The following is an 18646-nucleotide window of genomic DNA, read 5'->3' as shown; positions in this document are numbered from 1 at the left end:
GTTGGGCTGAAATAATGTGGGGAAGTGGCAAGAGACTGGTTCTAGTGATGGAACTTGTCATTTGCTTGGACCTTCTGCTCTGTCATTGGAAGATAGACATTTGTCCACCCATGGTACTTTTCAGTGGTATAACATGCTTTCCAAATGTTTGGGGTTATGAGAAATACCCAATATCCCAATCAGGAAGGGAATGGTCACTGGACAAGCAACTCTTTTCCATAGGAGTTTCAAATAGTTTTGTTAATTGTTGATGATTGAGACATAAGCTTTTGTCTTTGGAGTGTGGCTGAAATGAAGAGCTCAGGAAATGGGTCATAAAACCATGACTACGTTACAATTATTTTACACTGTCTTGGTAACCAGCAAATTGGAATTCCAACACAACAATTTTGTCCTTTCCAAATAGAACCACTAGGGTGGCGCTATTGAGTCAAAAGGGCTAATAGATAACTCTTTTTGTGCCCATTGGAATTACTTTTATACAATTAATGGCTTTGGGCTATTTGTGTCTCAGTGCCTATCAGAAATTAGCTACTTGAAGAATTGCTTTAAAAATTACCCTTTGGGGGTATTAGTCTTCCCATGTGAACCACTGGTGGCAACCCACTGGATACCAGTCTTGCTTCCATTCCTTCAAAATGGCTTGCTACACCACAACTTCCTGTCCAAAGAGGAAGTAATTTTAGCCCAAGGACAGTGATCTAAGGCAATCCTCTCCAACAAAAGCAACCAATAATATCTCTTTTGGCTTGGAAAGGGTGTCTGAACCAGATGGGGTTAAGTTGCCTCCTCCACAGATTGGAGTTGGGTATGAAGATGCCAGTGATGGGGGGTATGCACCCTTGAGGTAGAGTCTCCCCCTCTCTTTTTGGGTGGAAATGAAGGGGTGGGTCTATGGTACATCACCTGAGTTGTGGGGTAAATGTAGAGAGTGTCAATCAAAGGCAGAGCTCAGAGCTGGGAAGAAAGCTCTAGATGGCGGCTGTGCCTTGGAGAGCGCATTGAGCCTCCCTGCTTTTTTCCCCCTCCTCCGCCACTTTTGCGCAACTTTGCCCAACTTTTTGGCTACCTCAGGGGGCTCCTGCGGCTCCTAGCCTCTCGCGGGGACTGTCGTAGGGGGCATCGAGCGTTTTTCGGGCAGAAAAGCAGCTTTTGGGGGCTCTCTCCCTTCGCCTTGTTGGAAAGAAGCAGCCGTGGAGGCAGCCCAGGTCGTTGTTTTTCCTAGCTTGGAAGCCATGGCGTACCTCCATTTTTGTGCGCTCTCTTAATGAGCTTTTTCTCCGGATCTTTTTTACCCCATCTTTTGGCTCTAATTATCGCCTCTGGCGATTGAACGAATGCAGATCGTTTGGGATTAAAAGCCTTTTTTATTGTTTTTCAAAAGAAATCCGGCTTTTTTCTCTCGTTCTCCGTGTTGCCGTTGAAATATTTTGGAGCTAATGTTTTCCCACGACCCGAAACTAATATCGGGTTGGACCTTGCGCCGGTGCCTGGATCAGGTAGGTGGGCGATTATTAATTACCATTTTGAAGGTTTTTTGTCCTTTTTGAATACTTTTGATTTTTCCCCCCTCGACCGGTTTGAACGACCCTGGAATGACGCAATAAAATACCGAGAATACTTGCTTCCAGGGTTACTTTAGGAAAGTTTGTAGGATGCTCCCCAGGGCTGTGTACCCTCGTGGTATTTTTTTAAAAAATGTGTAATATTCTCCGTTTTTCCCGTGTTGATCAGCGTTCTGCATTATTGTAACAAATACCATTGCAGCGTCAGGACTTTGTTCTTGGTATTGAAAGCTATGGGCACAAACTGGGACCTTACCTTTCTTTCAACTTTTGACAGTAAATACCTGGGCACAGGACTTCAAAGCAAACACAGCCACCTCTCTACCTTTCCCTTAAATATTTAAGAATAAAAAGATGATGAGAGATACGGATAAAAGCCAAGGAGAGGAGGGTTCAGTCCACAGCAATGCTTCGAGGTATGATCTCTCAACTTTATTATTTTTTTATTAACCTGATTTCATTGTTTACCTTTTGACACCCTTGGGTTACCACCAGGAGAGAAACAAAATATATATTTCAATGCTTTTGATTTTTTTTCTTAAGGAGTGACCTTGAGCTTGCTAATATGCCACACCCTGATTTTCTTTTTTTTTTTTGGTTGCAATTTCTGGAAGTTGTGGTGTGATTGAAAGGCCCCATGCCATAGTTAAAAGGTAAAGCACCTTTCTACAGATGGAACCTTTTCCTGTACATTATGCAAGTTTTAGCTTCTGAATTTTGAGTTTTTGAGGGGTTTTGTGCTGTGAAAAATGACCTTGCCTGTATAGCCACTGCTGCATTGCACCATTTTACATATAAGGGATTTTTTTTCCTTTGAAGAATTTGTGAAGTCTAAACTTTAGTTGAAGGCCAGACAGAAGCCTGATAGTGTTGTAAATAAGAAACTACACAAAGTTATATGAATGAAAAAAAAATCATTTTATAATAAAAACCAGAATGCGTGTGTGTGGCTGACACCCTTTGCTTCATATTCAATTATGCTTTACAGAACTTTGATACTGTTTTAGGTATTTTAATATATTTTGATACACTTTAACCAGATTTCCCCATTGATAGTTCATTTCTCTTTTAAATGGAAGAATCTACTAAGTGGCACGCCTTGGAATCTTGTTTGTTTTCTTTTTAACTTGGAGTAAATTTTAATGTTTGGGATTTTTTGTGTATTTATTTTTGCAGGTGTTGGGGTGGCAAGTCTAATAAAAATATTTTTAATTTGAATCTGTCACTTTTTTGTTTAACATTATAGCAAGGGAATTCTATCTTTGTGTCCCTGATAATTCTAATAATAATTTTATGCAACATATTTACTGACCCTAGCTTGTTTTGTTACTTAAAATGCCATTTCTGCTTTTGAGTGTTAATAATCTTGAAAATAATTTGTGTACCAACCTGTGCCTTGTTGTAAGTGTATGAATGATATATTGTGATGTTTAGATTTTAATCCAATAGATTATTAGAATTCGAATTAATACCATGTGGTAGAAGAACCTTTGGGGTTGTGGGTGTTTTCCTACAGTATGTTATGCACTAAGAGATTCAAAGTTTAAGCAATGTCAAATATTGCAGTGGGTGTGGATATATTTAATTGAAGATTAAAACTGATTAAAGCTGCAATTTTTGATGGGGGTGAAAAAGCCATTTGATTCCCACAACAAGGTACAAGAAAGCATAGATCTCCTTTTAGGAATGCATAATTTCCAACTCTATGAAACTCACAATTCAGACATGCAGTTGTGAAAGTCAAAATTGCTGATTTGGTATCGACATAGTTTTTGAAATTAGCTGGTTAATCGGTTAATCCACGTTGATAGAAACCCACTACATTTTAGTAATAAATAAATGTGATAAACTGAACAAAGGGGTTTAGTATCGTGAGGGGCAGCAAACTAAACCTTTAAAAAGCTGTGAAATGTGAATTGAATTAGAAAATTAGATTAACCACCCCTTTGACATTTTTCCCCCTTTTTCTTCCCCATGGGTATATTATTTGCATAACCTCCACACATGAACTTTTGCTTTCCTGGTAAGCATTATGTTAACACCTTTTGTATTGAAATAAAGATCCCCATTCTTCCCCCTCCCCTTGCAGTTCTTCAAAGGAAGATATTTACTACTAGCAATACTTTCTCACAGGGACCAATGGAAAAACACTATTTACTGTAAACAATTCCTCCTCGGAGTTCATTTTCTGAGCTGCTGGTTGTCTCAATGTTGTGAAAAGTACTTTTATTGCCTGGATTTAGAAGGTGTATCTGTGGGGAAAGTACTTCTAGGGAGGCCACCTCAAAATTGTACAAACACATCCTACTTGCAACTTTCTTTCTGTATCTGATTGGGGTGGAGGAACGTGTCATAGAAGGTTTACATCAAGGCCTCTCTTGATTGGGAGATAAGTGATAAAATTGGGGTGTTGGTTGAAGGGTGGGTAAATGTGTATATGAGGCAGAGAGGTGGGACTAGTCCCATGCTCCTTATATGATTTTTAGGAGAAATAAGTAACTTACCTTCCTTTGCTTCCCCCACCCTGCAAAAATTGGCTCAAGATTTCTTTTCCCTAAGTGTTTCCTATGCTTTGGTCTACAAGAATACATTGTGCAGAGAACACAATTCCTACTGGGAAATATTTTGAGAACACATTTTCTTGCAGGAAGTTTTGCTTTTTAATACTTGCTTCATAGTTTTGGAATAGGGATTCTATGTGGCTCATGATCTTTAGGGTCACTTGTTGTTCTCTTCTTCAATATGCCGTTATATTGGATGGGATAAAACTCCTAAATAATATACAACTAAAGTGTGCTTCAAGTCCATGTTCTGATGCAGCTTGTCATTGCACAATGGTTGCCTACTATAGTTTCTCTAGTTCTATAACCTTTAATCCTACAGTGGTACCTCGGTTAAGAACTTAATTCGTTCTGGAGGTCCGTTCCTAACCTGAAACTGTTCTTAACCTGAAGCACCACTTTAGCTAATGGGACCTCCCGCTGCCGCTGCGCCGCCAGAGCACAATTTCCGTTCTCATCCTGAAGCAAATTTCTTAACCTGAAGCGTTATTTCTGGGTTAGTGGCGTATGTAACCTGAGGTACCCCACTGTATTCATAATTATAATGTTTCACACTTCTTAACCTAACAAGTGGATGCTGCGAGTGAACAATGAATATTCTCGTGGTTATGGGCAAGTATGTTGAATGAAAATGCTGTGGTGGCTTATTACGCAACAAAACCTGTTACGGTTTAAGTTGGTGGAGAACCTGTGGCTTTCCACATGCTGCTGGCCTACAATTGCCATCATCCCTGACAATGGGCCACACTGACTGGGCCAAAGGGATTTTTTAATCCCAACATCTGGAGGACCACAGGTTGCCCACCTTTGGTTTAGGTTATAAACAGCTTGGAACACGTCCAGTCATTTGGAAAAAGATTTCATTCAAAGCCCAAACTATTAAGAACTTTGCACAAGGTTTGTCATGGAACCATATTATTCCCAATATGCTCATGAACCATTAATTTTAAATTCCAATGCCACTTCATGTCAAAAACGTTCTCTAATGCTTACAATAAAAACAGAAAATCAAAACACAATGCAATATTTTAAAAAGAATACAGAAACACACTCCCTCTTAAAACCTGGCTTAAGTCACAGTTTGATGCATGTTACGCGGAACTAAGTCCTGTTGAACACAGTTGGGTGTCTTGTGTTAATAAAAAGCACTTTTCAGCGATGAAAATGTTTCCTGTTGCTGCCTGAAAGCTAGGGAAGGAAGATATTAGGTTAATCTTCCTGGCAAGGGAATTTGCTAACGGGGGTGCCACCACCAAGTAGGCTGTTGATTGGGAAGCGCCACCAGTGCCTCTCCAGCTGTTGCTGTTTTTCCATCATCTTTGATACTTGGTCATGCTGCTGGGGCTGCTGGGAGTTGGGAGTCCCAACAGTTTCTGGATGGTCACAGGTTAGTTGCACCTCCTGTAAGATCCTTAGCTACACCATATTTAAGATGGGAGCACCTGCAACAAATCCTACATATATTTGGGAACCCCCTATGTACATAAGAAGTTCCATGAGGCTGCACAACCTGACCCTAAGCAATAAGTTAAACAAGACTTGCTTCCAAGTAAGCATAGTTGGGATTGGGCTGTTACTTGGAAGTAAGCTCCGCTGTAACCAATGGAGTCCTGGTAAACAGTACACAGGATTGGGGTATTCAATAACACATGAGAGGAGTCTGCATAACGATACGATTTCTAACAAATAGCTGTTCGAGACTTGTCTTTTGTGCTGTTCGAAATGCATGCTCACATCACAAATGCTTCGGTATGGCAACATTTATATTTGCCTCCATGCACCACAATCTATAAACTAGTTAGACTACACAGAGTTAATATAGCATTTTTGTTATGCCCGCTGACGCTCTCCCTGCAAGCTGGGGGCTTTATTTCCAGAGCAATTTCTCATTAAAGCTGTAAGCAGTAACTGTTAAGCTGCATCATGCAGATTCTTGTTAACAAGCACATTCAGCTAGTGGCGGCCATTTTATGAAGCACCACTCATATTTAAAATGAGGATTTTTAACGGGGGACAATGAGCAATGAGGGTGGAGGGGAAAGAGGGAGAGAATTACTGGTGGGGGAGGGGAGGCCTTAATATCTCTTGCGGTGTGAGGCACGAAGCATTTATTTTGAGGGGAAATAAATGGGCTAGGTGGGTCGGAGCAAAATAAAATGCTAAGCATTTTGCTTGCAGGTCTGCTTTGTCACAAAATGGCTGTTCCTTTGTGCCGCATAGCTGACAGACATACTGCATTGCACTGTGTACTCTTTTTTTTTTTTTTTAAAGCACAGCAGGAAGTTGCTGGTGGATAGTTCAAAGGCCATCTTGGGCTGGACCAGAGCTCTGGTTGGCTGCCGTCTCACTTGGAAACAGGAGGGTCAACAACTGCAGAGCTCTGTGTCAGCCGGGAGCCCTGCCTTCCTGGTGACATCACTGAGTACTCTCATTTCTCACAGCCAGACAGCTTTCTGCCTGCTCCAGCCAACCAGGGCGGATTAGAAAGGCCTTTTTGCATGCAGCGTGCTCACTTCTTCCGTGGTGCTGGAAAGCAAGAGGCTGAGAGCAATGCAGCGCTTAAAAAGCATGAAGCTTTTTTAAAAAAACGAAACAAAAACTGATGGCAAAATAAAAAAAAGGATGTGTGTCTTCATAGTCAGTGGCAACATGACCAATAAACCCTCAAGTCAGATTATTCCGCTAAAAAATGCTGGGTTTTCCCTTGAGTAATCGACTTCTCCTTATGCTCAAACCATTTTTGGAAGAAAGAGAACGGCTTTTCAGGCAACATATTTTTTAAGGAACGAGCTTTTTTGCAGTCTCATCAGATATTGGGGAGAACCCAACCATTTCTCCCTAAGCTATTTTGCTTTAATGGGTACAGAACGTGTGTGTGTGTTTAACTGTCTAATCGGGCTGCGATTTAACAAAGGAGAACACTCCTTTATACTGGAGAAGATTGCTATTTGGGGCAGCCTCACACATTAGATCAAATTTAAACTGGGATTTCACAGCAGGAAGGTTATGAATTCCCGGCACCTGGCCAGTTGTGCAATAATTCAGATGAAGCACTTTTACAAACATTTACTGAAATGTTTCACATTGAGATTTAATAATGACATGGGTGTCTGCATTCACAGCTGCTGAAAAGCCACATTGCCTATCCTGGAAAGCTCATAGCTTTGGAGATGTTGTTCCCTCAGGTGTAAAGGGAAATGCACTCTAAATATTTTACACAGATTTCCTCAAAATAGGCGATGGGGCTGAAACCTAGCTCTGGTTTTTAGGTACTTCCCTTAACAATTCAAGCCAGCTGGTAGTGCTTTGGCAACCTTTGAACTGAAAAGTTTGTGTTTCCTGTACTGTGAACTCCTGCTACTTAATCCCAAACTCTTTTGTTTTGGATCTTGTCTGGTGCTCCATTGAACATTCTGAATCATTGCAAAACTGACCCTGATCTCTCATCTACACCAGACATTTAACTTGTGAAGAGTGTAGGTCAGAAGAGTGCCTGTAAAGAACATATTTAATGCAGTTAAAGATGTAAGAGATCTGGAATGTCACAAGACTAGTGTTTGTCTTCCGCCTTCCTCTGACTTCCACATTGTTTGAGATGTGAGTCACAGATGGCCTCCTTCTTGCTGTTTGCAAGCTAGCAATTGCTGCTAATTAATGTAGAAGCAGCCCAAGTAACTGGATCTGGTTTAATGAAGAGAAGAGGAATGCCCTCATTCTACTTAACTTTAAAGTGTCATTGTTTCTTATGCCAACAAATAAAAGTACAGGAAAACAAAAACAAAAAACCTTGCTCTGTGTACACAAATAACCTGGTTGCAGGTTGGCAGATTTTCAACTTGTGTGCCCTGTAACCCTGCCTCAATTTGTAATTGTTCGGTCATCAAAACTGTCCCCACCCCAAAATGGCAAAATATGGATCCGAGTTTTTAATTGCTCTGTGAATTTTCATCCGTCTTGTGGGCACTTCACACATGAAATGGTAAAAGCCAGTGGGTGATACTCAGTAGGTTTGTCTACTCTTATCAGGACTATTTTGTTGGTACATGTGCACCTTAAATCCGGTAGGCTGCTCATCTATAAATGATTCATTGTTTTCCAGGCACATTTGCCTAGGCACCTGGGTAGTTTCCATCTTTTTGTGGTTTAATTATCTTTAGCAGACCATGCCCACAGCAGCTCACAATAAATATTTTTTTAAGAATCAACAATTAATCACCAGGCATGCTGACAGTTTCGAATAGGACAGAGTCAAAAAGTCAGGTTCAACACTACAGTGAATAGAGAGAAAATGCAAATTTCAAAGGGAATTTGCATCTGATGGACTCTAGTCCGTGAAAGCTTGTGCTACAATAAATATATTAAGCCTTTAAGATGCCACTTTTAGGTTTTAATGAAGTGCAAAAGCAAGATCAAAAACAGCAGTGAAAACAAAAAGACTAGCTAACCAAACTCCCTATTCCAGTGCTGGTCTTGCTGAACTCCAGGGGAGCACAGAAGAGTTCAGTCTGAATGCAGGTAAGATATTGTCAATTTGGAGAGAAGATAGGCTAGTGCAGGTGTCCCCAGACTTAACCGACCTCAGGCCGCTTCCTCCAGCGCCAATTGCGCGGAGGGTGGGGGAGCGCGGACCCACGCTATTTCCAGCGCACTTTCGGGTTGGTGCAACGCCGGAAATAGCTGGTGCACATGCGCATGGGCCTCAACAGACCCGGAAGTGCTCCGGAAATGATGCTTGCGTTATTTCCGTCGCTCCACTGACCCGAAAGTGGGCAGCCGCGCCGGTAAGAGCGGGCAGCGCCAGCGGGCAATGGGTGGTGCCCGGGGCCGGATAAATGAGCCCCTCGGGCCACATCCGGCCTGTGGGCCTTAGTCTTGGGACCCCTGGGCTAGTGGATCCAGTAAGGGTTAAAATCTAAGCAAGGATTAATTTGTTGTAATAGCCAGGCCAGCTTCTTTGTATTGACTCCCTAAGTATGGGTCATTAGGGTAACAAAGAAAGTGGCTCTGTACCAGAGGCAAAATGGGTGCCCCCCCCTCAACTGGCTGGTAGTTAGAAATACAAAGGCCAGAGTAGAAGCTAGAAGCAGGAGGCAGGCTGAAGCCTGAGAGACATGCTTGATTTCTGCTTGAATCCAACTCTGTGGCTATGGGAGAAGAAAGACCACCTTGGGGTGTTAATGCTGTGAGCACCTCTAGCATAGGCTTAGGTTGTATATGTGTGTAAATAAACCATATACTGTGGTACCTCGGGTTACATATGCTTCAGGTTATATACTCTGCTAACCCAGTATATATATACCAGTATATATACAGTATATAACCCAGGTTATATACTCTGCTAACCCAGTATTAACGCTTCAGGTTAAGAAATTGGCTTCAGGATAAGAACAGAAATCGTGCTCTGGCGGCGCAGCAGCAGCGGGAGGTCCCATTAGCTAAAGTGGTGCTTCAGGTTAAGAACAGTTTCAGTTTAAGAACTGACCTCCGGAACAAATTAAGTACGTAACCAGAGGTACCACTGTATCCTAAATCAGGCATAGGCAAACTTGGCCCTCCAGATGTTTTGGGACTACAACTCCCATCATCCCTAGCTAACAGGACCAGTGGTCAGGGATAATTGGAATTGTAGTCTCAAAACATCTGGAGGGCAAAGTTTGCCTATGCCTGTACTAAATAGCCTACACCACAGTCTCCTCTGTTCCTCATTCTGAGGAAACTCAGCCCTGGGTAGGCACCTGAAATCACCCACTACTCAGAGATTGGGGTGGCATGCAACAATACATTGGGTATGGGTACCGAGCTAGCTTGTTTTCACCTGTTTTCACTTCAGGGAGACCCTTGTAGCATCTGCAAAGCGGGTATCCTGGGAGCTGCTCTATGCTGACTTTAGTTCGTCTAGTTTAGTATTGTTCACTCTGATCATAGGGCATAGAATGATTGGTAGCAGCTCTCTGGTATTCCAGGCTGCGGTCTCCCCCAGCCCTTTCTGGCGATGCTGGGAATTGAACCAGGGACCTTCTGTGTTCAGAGCAGATATTCTACCGCTGAGCTACAACCCTTTCCCAGGTTTATGGGCAGTGGTTTAGGGTTAGGCTTAATTCTACAGTGAACCTGGTGATGTGGGTTTAATGGGAAATTGTGAATTGGAAAATTGTCCTATTCAGATTAGTCTAATTTGATTAGGCTATGTTGCGTCGGGGATTTTTCAGTTTATATTGGAAACATTTTTGATGCTTCACAAAGTGATCCAGTTTAGCAGGTTTATTTGTGTTTGGCAAAACTTCCAAGTTTGCTCAGTATTGTATTTGCAATCACTGTGCATTTATTGTGCCTAAAACAAATATTTGCACCACATGCATGAAAACAGAAACATCCAATGGAAATGCCAAAAAAGGCAGATCTGTCTCAAGGATGCTGAATAGCAATGCTTTTTATTAGCGGACATTAATAAAAAGTGTTAATCTTCAGCTTCTTTAAGATTGGATTGCCTTTTTTGTCACTAATTAACTAGTGAAATGATTCCCCCCCCTTCCACACTATCTGACTCTGCTTTCAGTAGAAGTGCTTGATTGTAGGTTGTGACCCACACCAGTGTTGCTTCCTAAAGGGTGTGAGAGGTGTGTTTGTGTGTGCTTATGTGTTGAGATGGCTCACATTTCAAAGATTATGCTTAACCCTACTCAATTCGGTTTCCCTTGCTGTTCAAGAAGACAAGAGTTTGCAAGATTCTTGTGAAGGGTTGTGGTTTGCGGCCGGGTCAAGTTAACAGGGCCTGTGATACCACAGACCAAAAACATGAAGAAGTGATATGACGTCTTTAATTAGGATTATAGTTGCTCAAGATTCTGGCAGTGAGTTTTTGAAAAACCCATGCTACAGCACTAAATCTTACTCTGCAGTCATTGAAAGCAAGATTATTAGGCCTATTATTTTTTTAAAAGCAGAATTTCCTTGGTTTGAGTTCGAGGAACACAAAGTTCTACCAAGTTAACATTTTCCATTAATTTGTGTGTAACTTTGAGCCTGGGTTTTATCTGGCTAAGGCTGTGTTCACGCTATACCTTCAACGTGCATTCAAAGCAAATATTCACCCTCAAAGAATTCTGGGCACTGTAGTTTACCCCTCACAGAGTTACGACTCCTAGCAGCCCTAAAACAAACCACGGTGCCCATAATTCTTTGAGGAAAAGAGTGTGTTTTAAAAGTGTAGTGTGTACCCAGTTTATGTCACACCCAGAAATTGGTTGTATTCAGTTATGTTATACTCAAAAGTAGGCCCACTGAAATTAATGGGCCTAAGTTAATAATGTTGGTTAATTTCAATTGGATGCAACCCCGTATCTCCCCCTCCCCATGCTTACGCCTGAAAAAAGTATTGTGTAACTTGAAAGTAAGCTCTCATATGTTGGGATGCTCCCCCCATCCCACCCCCCATCACATTTCTGGGAGAATTACTTTATCTTTTGAGTCTAAAGTAGCCTTTGGTTTTTTCCTCTCTCTTTTGAGAGTGTGAACTGGGAAGAGGCTTCCTATTGAGTTTGTCAGAGATGCTCTTTAATCATAGGTGGTGTGGATGGGGCATTATGCTTGATCTCTTTCTTTGCTGCACTTTTTGTTCACTCAGTAAAACATCCGTATCCCTGGCAACCTATTATTCCCTGATGGAGGCCACATTCACAGGGTTAAATCCAAGCAACTCCCCCTCTGGATGTTGAAACTCCAGATGTCACAGAACAACGGAAATCTTGTGGCCTTGCAGCGAAAGCAAGCCTGTGGGGGCGTATGATTGGGAGTCAGGCCCCTCCAGTTTGCATTCAGTGGCTGTCTGGGAACGGGCCTGTGTGATGTATTAGGAAACTGAAAAATAGGGGGAATATGAGGATCCTAGAGGGGTTTTTTGGGATGGGGTGGGGCGGGCGGGCCCGAAGAGGAAAACAGTTAGGAGAAAGTTTCCTAAAAGCAGTGCAAACAATGAGAAAAAGAGTGCTGTGACAGTGTGTTGCATGGGGGAGAAAAGGAACTTCCTGAAAGGTTATGCCATATTTAAGTTTTTTAGTCTTCAAGGTTCTGCAAGAAACCTCTTGGTTTTTGCTGCATGATGCTAAGGCCGCATCCATACATTTAAAGCACCGTGATACCGCTTTGAGCAGCCAGTTGCTTTTCCTGGGGTACTCTGGGAATCATAGCTCTCTGATCTACACCCTTCGTGACATACAGTTCCCAGAATTCTTTGCAGAACCCATGGCTTTTTAAAATCACGTCATGGTGCTTTAAATGTATGGGAGTGAATGTGCCCTTGCTCTGCCGGTAGGACTGGACTAGATGGGGGCAATATGACAAAGGAAGGGTCTTTTGAAGAAATAATCTGTGGAATAAGATGGCCATTTTGAGAGAGCCTTCAGGTGTCCTCGGAGGAGAGAAGGGCCATCATCACTGTCCTCTGCAGATATCAGCTTAGCAGGAGGTCGGTTCACACAATATAGGAACCAGGCCTTGAGCTTTGTGGCACCTGACCTTTGGAAATTCCCTCAGGTTAATTATCAGACAGAAGTTGTACCTGTTATCTTTTCTGCACCTTCTGAAGACAAACCTTTTAAGCAGAGATGTTTATCCCAGTCTACATCTGCTTTGGAATGGTCATTAGTACCGTATTTTCCAGCGTATAAGACAACTGGGCGTATAAGACGACCCCCAACTTTCCCAGTTAAAATATAGAGTTTGAGATACACTCGACCGCAGATTCACCACCCGGCGTATAAGACGACCCCCGACTTTTGAGAAGATTTTCCTGGATTAAAAAGTAGTCTTATACGCCAGAATATACAGTACATTTTATGTTTTTGTTTCGTCAGTTGTGGATCTGCAGCCCTGGTCTCCTTTATAGTAAAGGTAAAGGTACCCCCTGACCATTAGGTCCAGTTGTGGACGACTCTGGGGTTGCAGCGCTCATCTCGCTCTATAGGCCAAGGGAGCAGGTGTTTGTCCACAGACAGCTTCCGGGTCATGTTGTCAGCATGACTAAGCCACTTCTGGCGAACCAGAGCAGCACACAGAAACGCTGTTTAGCTTCCCGCCGGAGCGGTACCTATTTATCTACTTACTTGCACTATGATGTGCTTTCGAACTGCTAGATGGGCAGGAACTGGGACCGAACAACGGGAGCTCACCCCGTCGCGGGGATTCGAACCGCCGACTTTCTGTGGTTTAGACCACAGCGCCACCCTCGTTCCTTGTTTCCTTTACAGTAGTAGTAGTAGTAGTAATAATAATAATTAATAATCCACATCTTTCAAGCGGGCTGAGGCCGATGAGTGTTGGAGTCAAACAAAATCTGGAGTGCACCCCTTTGGCTACTACCCCTACCAACCAATATTTGAGTTTAGTACTGTACTACCTTTGCAGATGAGTATACATAAACAGAGCAACTTTATTGTGGATGAAATTGCTCGAGAGACGTGTTTATGAAATGCACTCAAAGACCCGGCATTTGCCCCACCACTTTTAAGTTTGTTAATAGCTTCCTGCAGTTGAAGGGGAAATCCCCTTTTCTACCAAAAGATGCATCACAGAACTGGGTGGGTGGCTAACTTTGCAGGTCCTTTGACTGGTTTGTGTTAGGAAGCTGGAAACCCTTTAGATTTCTGTGGGGAGGAAAAGTAGCTTCATTGTCCCCTTTAAATATTGCCTGTGGCTCTTGTGTTTGGCAGAGGCTGAGCCTTTTCAAATGCTGTCTATTTTCCTGTATTTCCTGTACTTTAAAAATTTAAGAAAAATTCTGAAACATTTATTAGTGCAATATCTTTATTAGAGCAACCAAATGTTCACAAAATACTCAAAATATTTGCACATTATTTTTGTGATATTTTTGTTTGGTCTAATAAAAGTATTCCCCTAATAACTATTTTGTCTTATTTTGGGTTGCCCTATTTCAAAAAGTAAAAACCAGGACACCTTGAAAGTTGTTGAAAACCCCCCAAAATTTGGAAAACCCCCCAAATTTTGTAGCACCACCTTTCTGAAATCCCCCCCCCCGGATGTCAATTCTGCCTTTGAAATCCTGGTAACGTGTGGGAAAATCCGGACCTAGGCAGCCCTAGATTATTTCTTTTAGGTAGCCTATTGACATACTGATCTACCACAAAATAGCCCGTTTATATTCTAATTACATTTACCCCACTTCTCCCTAATGGGTTGCCACCGACACAGAAAGCACACACACTGGTCTGCTCTTACGCCTGTAGTATTAGATTGATTTGCAGAAATTGGGAAATGAGTATGTTAATTTCTGTGCCATGAAAAACTCCTGGTAATTCTTACAGATCAGTTCACAGCTAAAGGCATAGGAGGGTGCCAGCTGAAACTTTAGTTTCTCTGCTTTTTGCTTGGCAGCATCTGAGCTAGCATTCCTAGACCCTCTTCAGCAGAGGCATAGTTAGGGGAAGCAGGGGGGCACTGGGTGCCACACCGCGGGGGGTGGCACTTAACGTCGGGTCTGCAGCTCGCCCGAGCCGCACGTTTCTTCTGGGAGTGATGCGGTGACTCGGGTGGCGTGGGGCTTACGTCTGCCCACCGCCTCCCTGCAGGCTCTGCGCTGCTCGAAAAAGCGACGCGGGGTCCGCAGAGCACTGGTGCGGAATGTGGTTTGGGTACTGGGATTCTGGCGCGCCCTCCCTGTCCCAATTTGGAACATCACAAATGTGCTGAGTAAAAATAGCCACCAGAAAAGTGCCTCTAGGCACATGCAGAGTGCATTTCCCTCGCACTTGACCCACCACAGCTTCCTGCATTGCAGCTAGGATTAGGAAGAAAGGCCTGAGGATGAAATTCAAGCCCCAGGGTGCTCTATGTGGCCCTCAGAACTTTCACCAGGTGGCACCCAGCACTGGTGCCCGTTTCACACTCTTGGTGACTGCTTCTGTCTGGTTGGAAAAGGTGTGTGAACTCTGATAATGCCTCTTGCTTGTCTGGATGGAAGACAAAGAGGGATGTCTTTGTGTAGAAACCAGCCTCTGCCCAACCCACCACTGTCGTGTGGCCCCTGAAAGGTTGCCCAGAAAGTAATATGCCCTCAGGCTGAAAACAGTTGTTCCACTCCTGTTGTAGGTAAACAAACAATGCCAAATTTCCAAAATTTTGGCCTAGCCTGTTCTCCCTTGTGAAACTGAACGGTTGTGTTTTGATAGGCTTTTAAGGTGTGGCATAGCTAATGTGGTGAGCTTCAGATGATGCAGGACTTCAGTGACCATCATCCCTGGCAACTGGCCATGCTGCCCAGGGTTGGTGGAAGGTGGAATCCTGTAGTCATCTGGACATGGAAATCCAATAACAGACTGGGATCATTCACTGTGCACCTTAAAGGGTTACTTCTGTTAATTTGTCAATTAGCCAAGGGGTGGCAGCGGAGGTGTTGCTTAGCAACCAGGTAGAGTTGTATGATATTCACTGTGGTATCATGCTCCCTGATTGGTTGTATCGTTCTGAGGGAGTTTTACCTCTGTACATTTGGTTGAGTATCTTCCTTCTATGTAAAAGACCTGAGCTAAGAAAGAAAATCTCTTCTTCCTTTCTTCTCGGATTGTACTGTTTTGTTCATTTCCCTCAGTTATCAGGATTTCTTCTCTATTCCAGTGCTAACATTCTGGAGCTCACTGCATGGGCTGCCCCTGACCTAGTTTTATTTGCTGCCAGTTTTGATATGTAACTCCCTTTAGCCTTGCTGCCTGTAGCCATGACTCCCGCTCCTGTTTCATCCTCACAGCAACCCTGTGAAGTAGGTTAGATGTATGTGTTACCCAAAGATCTTTATGGAGAGTTTGAACACTGCTCGCTTTGCTCCTTATTCCAACACTCAACTGCTCAACCACATTGCTTCTTTTCCTCTTTCCCTCTGAAGACCCTGAGACTTCATGTCATACTCAGCAGCCTTACATATGGAGAGTTTGTGGGACCTGGGGTAGCTCAGTGGAAAGAGCATGAGACTTTTAATCTCAGGGTCATGGGTGCAAGCCCCACCTTGGGCAAAAGATTCCTGCATTACAGAGGGTTGGACTAGATGACCCCTGTGGTCCCTTCCAACTCTACAAATCTATGATTCTGTGTCTCAACGGAATCAGTCAAGAGGCTGAGGATTAAGCAACTAAACATGGGGGGCGACTTCCCTGGTTAGTTCAGAACACTTGATGATCACAATAAAGCCAGGAAATTGGATTTTATTCCTTTTACTGTTTGGGAGGAGGGCTCATTAACATAAATTTATTGCAGTTTGAATATCCCCTTCTCTAGTTCCCCCAAAGAGGTAACAGAGGGAAGGGCCATAGGTCATTGGTAGAACAGCTGCTCTGCATGCCGAAGCCCAGGCTCGGTGCCTGGCACACCCTCTTGTCTGAAACCCTGGAGAGCTGCTGCCAGTCTGTGTGGGCAATATTGAGTTGATGGACCAATGATCTGACTTGGTATAAGGAAGCTTCCTCTGTCTAGGAAAGGGCTGCAGTTCACTGGTGGGGCATCTGCTCTGAGTGCAGAAGGTTGCAGGTCCAATTCTCAGCATCTCTAGGTAGACTAGGAAAAAAACACCCACCCACCCTCTGTTTAAACAGCTGGAGTCAAGACTCCTGGCACCATGGAGAGCTTCTGTTGGTCCGTGAATATGTAGCTGCTGTCCAGTTCAGCAACTAGTATGATGCAGGCAGTTGTCTGAATCCTCTGCACATTTTCTGGAGACCATCCTCTTCTTAAATTTGCCTTCTATCCTCTCAAGTGTTTTTAGAGGCCCTTCTGCTTAATTGTGCTTTTCACAACACACTTCTTCCCTTTGGGTTATTGGTGAAGAAAACAACGCGGGGAAATCTGTAAGATGGTGGAGAGAGGAACAGAGAATCTTTTAAAATGGCTTCTGGCTCTCTGCCTCTGGAGCTGTTTGTGTCTGTTCTCCCCGCCACCTCTCTGCCTGAGTACCTCTATATTGCCCTCTGCCAGCTTCCCAAAGAAATGCATTTTGTGTTTTTGACCTTTTCCCTCATATTGAAAGAATTCAAACTTGTAGGCCTATTTTATTTTTTAAATATTGCATTAAACCTTGCTGGAATAACATTCCAACCTCTGTGCCAGATATCAGTTTAAAGCCATTTCGTATTTTAGCCACAAATCTTTGGATTTCAAGTATTTCTTAGTTTATAACCTCCCCCTCCCCCTTTCTTAAAAAAACAACAAAAACACGCAGTTGGCACAAAGCAGTGGTTCTTGAACTTTCTTTCTCTTTGGGTCACACTTTCAGGAGAAAAAATTGCTTGCACCACAACAATTTTTTATTGATGAGAAATACATTGGAAAGAAACAACTCATCACTTAAACTGATGGAATATGTGCAGCTTGCGGACCTAACTCATAGAATAAGAGAACAAGAAGAACATACATTTAAAGAAGAGTGGAAAATATTTATTGAATACATGGGGGGGGGGAAATTGTGTACATTCAAAAATGTTGGCAGCATTAAGATAATTTTTTTATAAAGAATTTATTGGCATTTCCACACTAAACAACAAATAAAAACATACAAACTACAAAAAATACAAATACATATATAAAAACACTACAAATACAAATATCAAAAACAAAAAACTTATACATACCTAACACCACACGAACACTGCAACACACCAATTGATTATTATTTAAATCTTGTTTCAAATCTTACTTGGGGACTTCCTCCGTTCTCTCATCTGCGTTCAGTTCGAATTTACTTTAGTAACTTTGTAACTACCATATTTTAACGTTCATTCACCATTATCTTTAAATAAATCAAATAACATCTTAACTTATCTATATCAACTTATTGCTAACCATAATATTTTGCATAACAAATTAAAACACAATCTTAACTTCATCTATACTATTTTAACCTAACATTATATAACTAAAGCCTATTATTTTCACTGATTTCACTTCAAATGTCCATTTTTTCATGTTGTTTTAAATATTCTTTAAATTTCTTCCACTCTTCTTGCACCTTCTCTTCCCTCTGGTCTCGGAGTTTCGCGGTCAGTTCTGCGAGTTCCATAAAGTCCATTAACTTCATCTGCCAATCTTCTACTGTCGGGAGCTCTTCACCTTTCCAGTTTTTTGCCATCAAAATTCTAGCAGCTGTTGTGGCATACATAAAAAACACTTTATCTTTCCTGGGTATCTAATGATTGGTCATGCCCAACAGGAAGGCCTCTGGTTTCTTAGTAAAAGTGATTTTCATCACTTTTTAAAGTTCATTGTAAATTTTCTCCCAGAAGTCCTTTACCTTTGGGCATGTCCACCACATGTGATAGAAGGTACCTTCTACTTTTTTACATTTCCAACATTCATTACTTAAGCCATGGTACATCTTAGCTAATTTCACTGGTGTTAGATACCATCTATATACCATTTTCATGATGTTCTCTCTTAATACATTGCATGCAGTAAATTTGATACCTTCCCTCCATAACCTCTCCCAGTCTTCTAACATAATATTGTGTCCTACATCTTTCGCCC

The 18646-nt window shown here is 42.4% G+C and overlaps 1 protein-coding gene across 3 annotated transcripts in view; it reads left to right on the top strand.

Annotated features, from left to right (window-relative positions):
* The first annotated feature begins 260 nt into the window (after positions 1-260).
* The window catches only part of LOC117056422 (chromodomain-helicase-DNA-binding protein 2-like), a 65327-nt gene continuing 46941 nt past the window's right edge, over positions 261-18646 (top strand). For 2 of the 3 annotated variants that reach the window (XM_033166744.1, XM_033166742.1), the window contains exons 1-2: positions 262-1499; positions 1843-1981. In XM_033166744.1, coding sequence (XP_033022635.1) covers positions 1920-1981 — 62 coding nt within the window. In that variant the 5' untranslated portion in view covers positions 262-1499; positions 1843-1919. Of the gene's footprint in view, positions 1500-1842; positions 1982-18646 lie in introns of all 3 variants that reach the window. The other variant, XM_033166743.1, reaches the window with a different exon arrangement.

This window comes from Lacerta agilis, chromosome 13 (genome assembly GCF_009819535.1).
Source record: "Lacerta agilis isolate rLacAgi1 chromosome 13, rLacAgi1.pri, whole genome shotgun sequence".
Taxonomy (NCBI): Eukaryota; Metazoa; Chordata; class Lepidosauria; order Squamata; family Lacertidae; genus Lacerta; species Lacerta agilis.
Note: the sequence above shows the minus strand (reverse complement) of the source record. Positions and strands in the feature narration are given on the sequence as shown.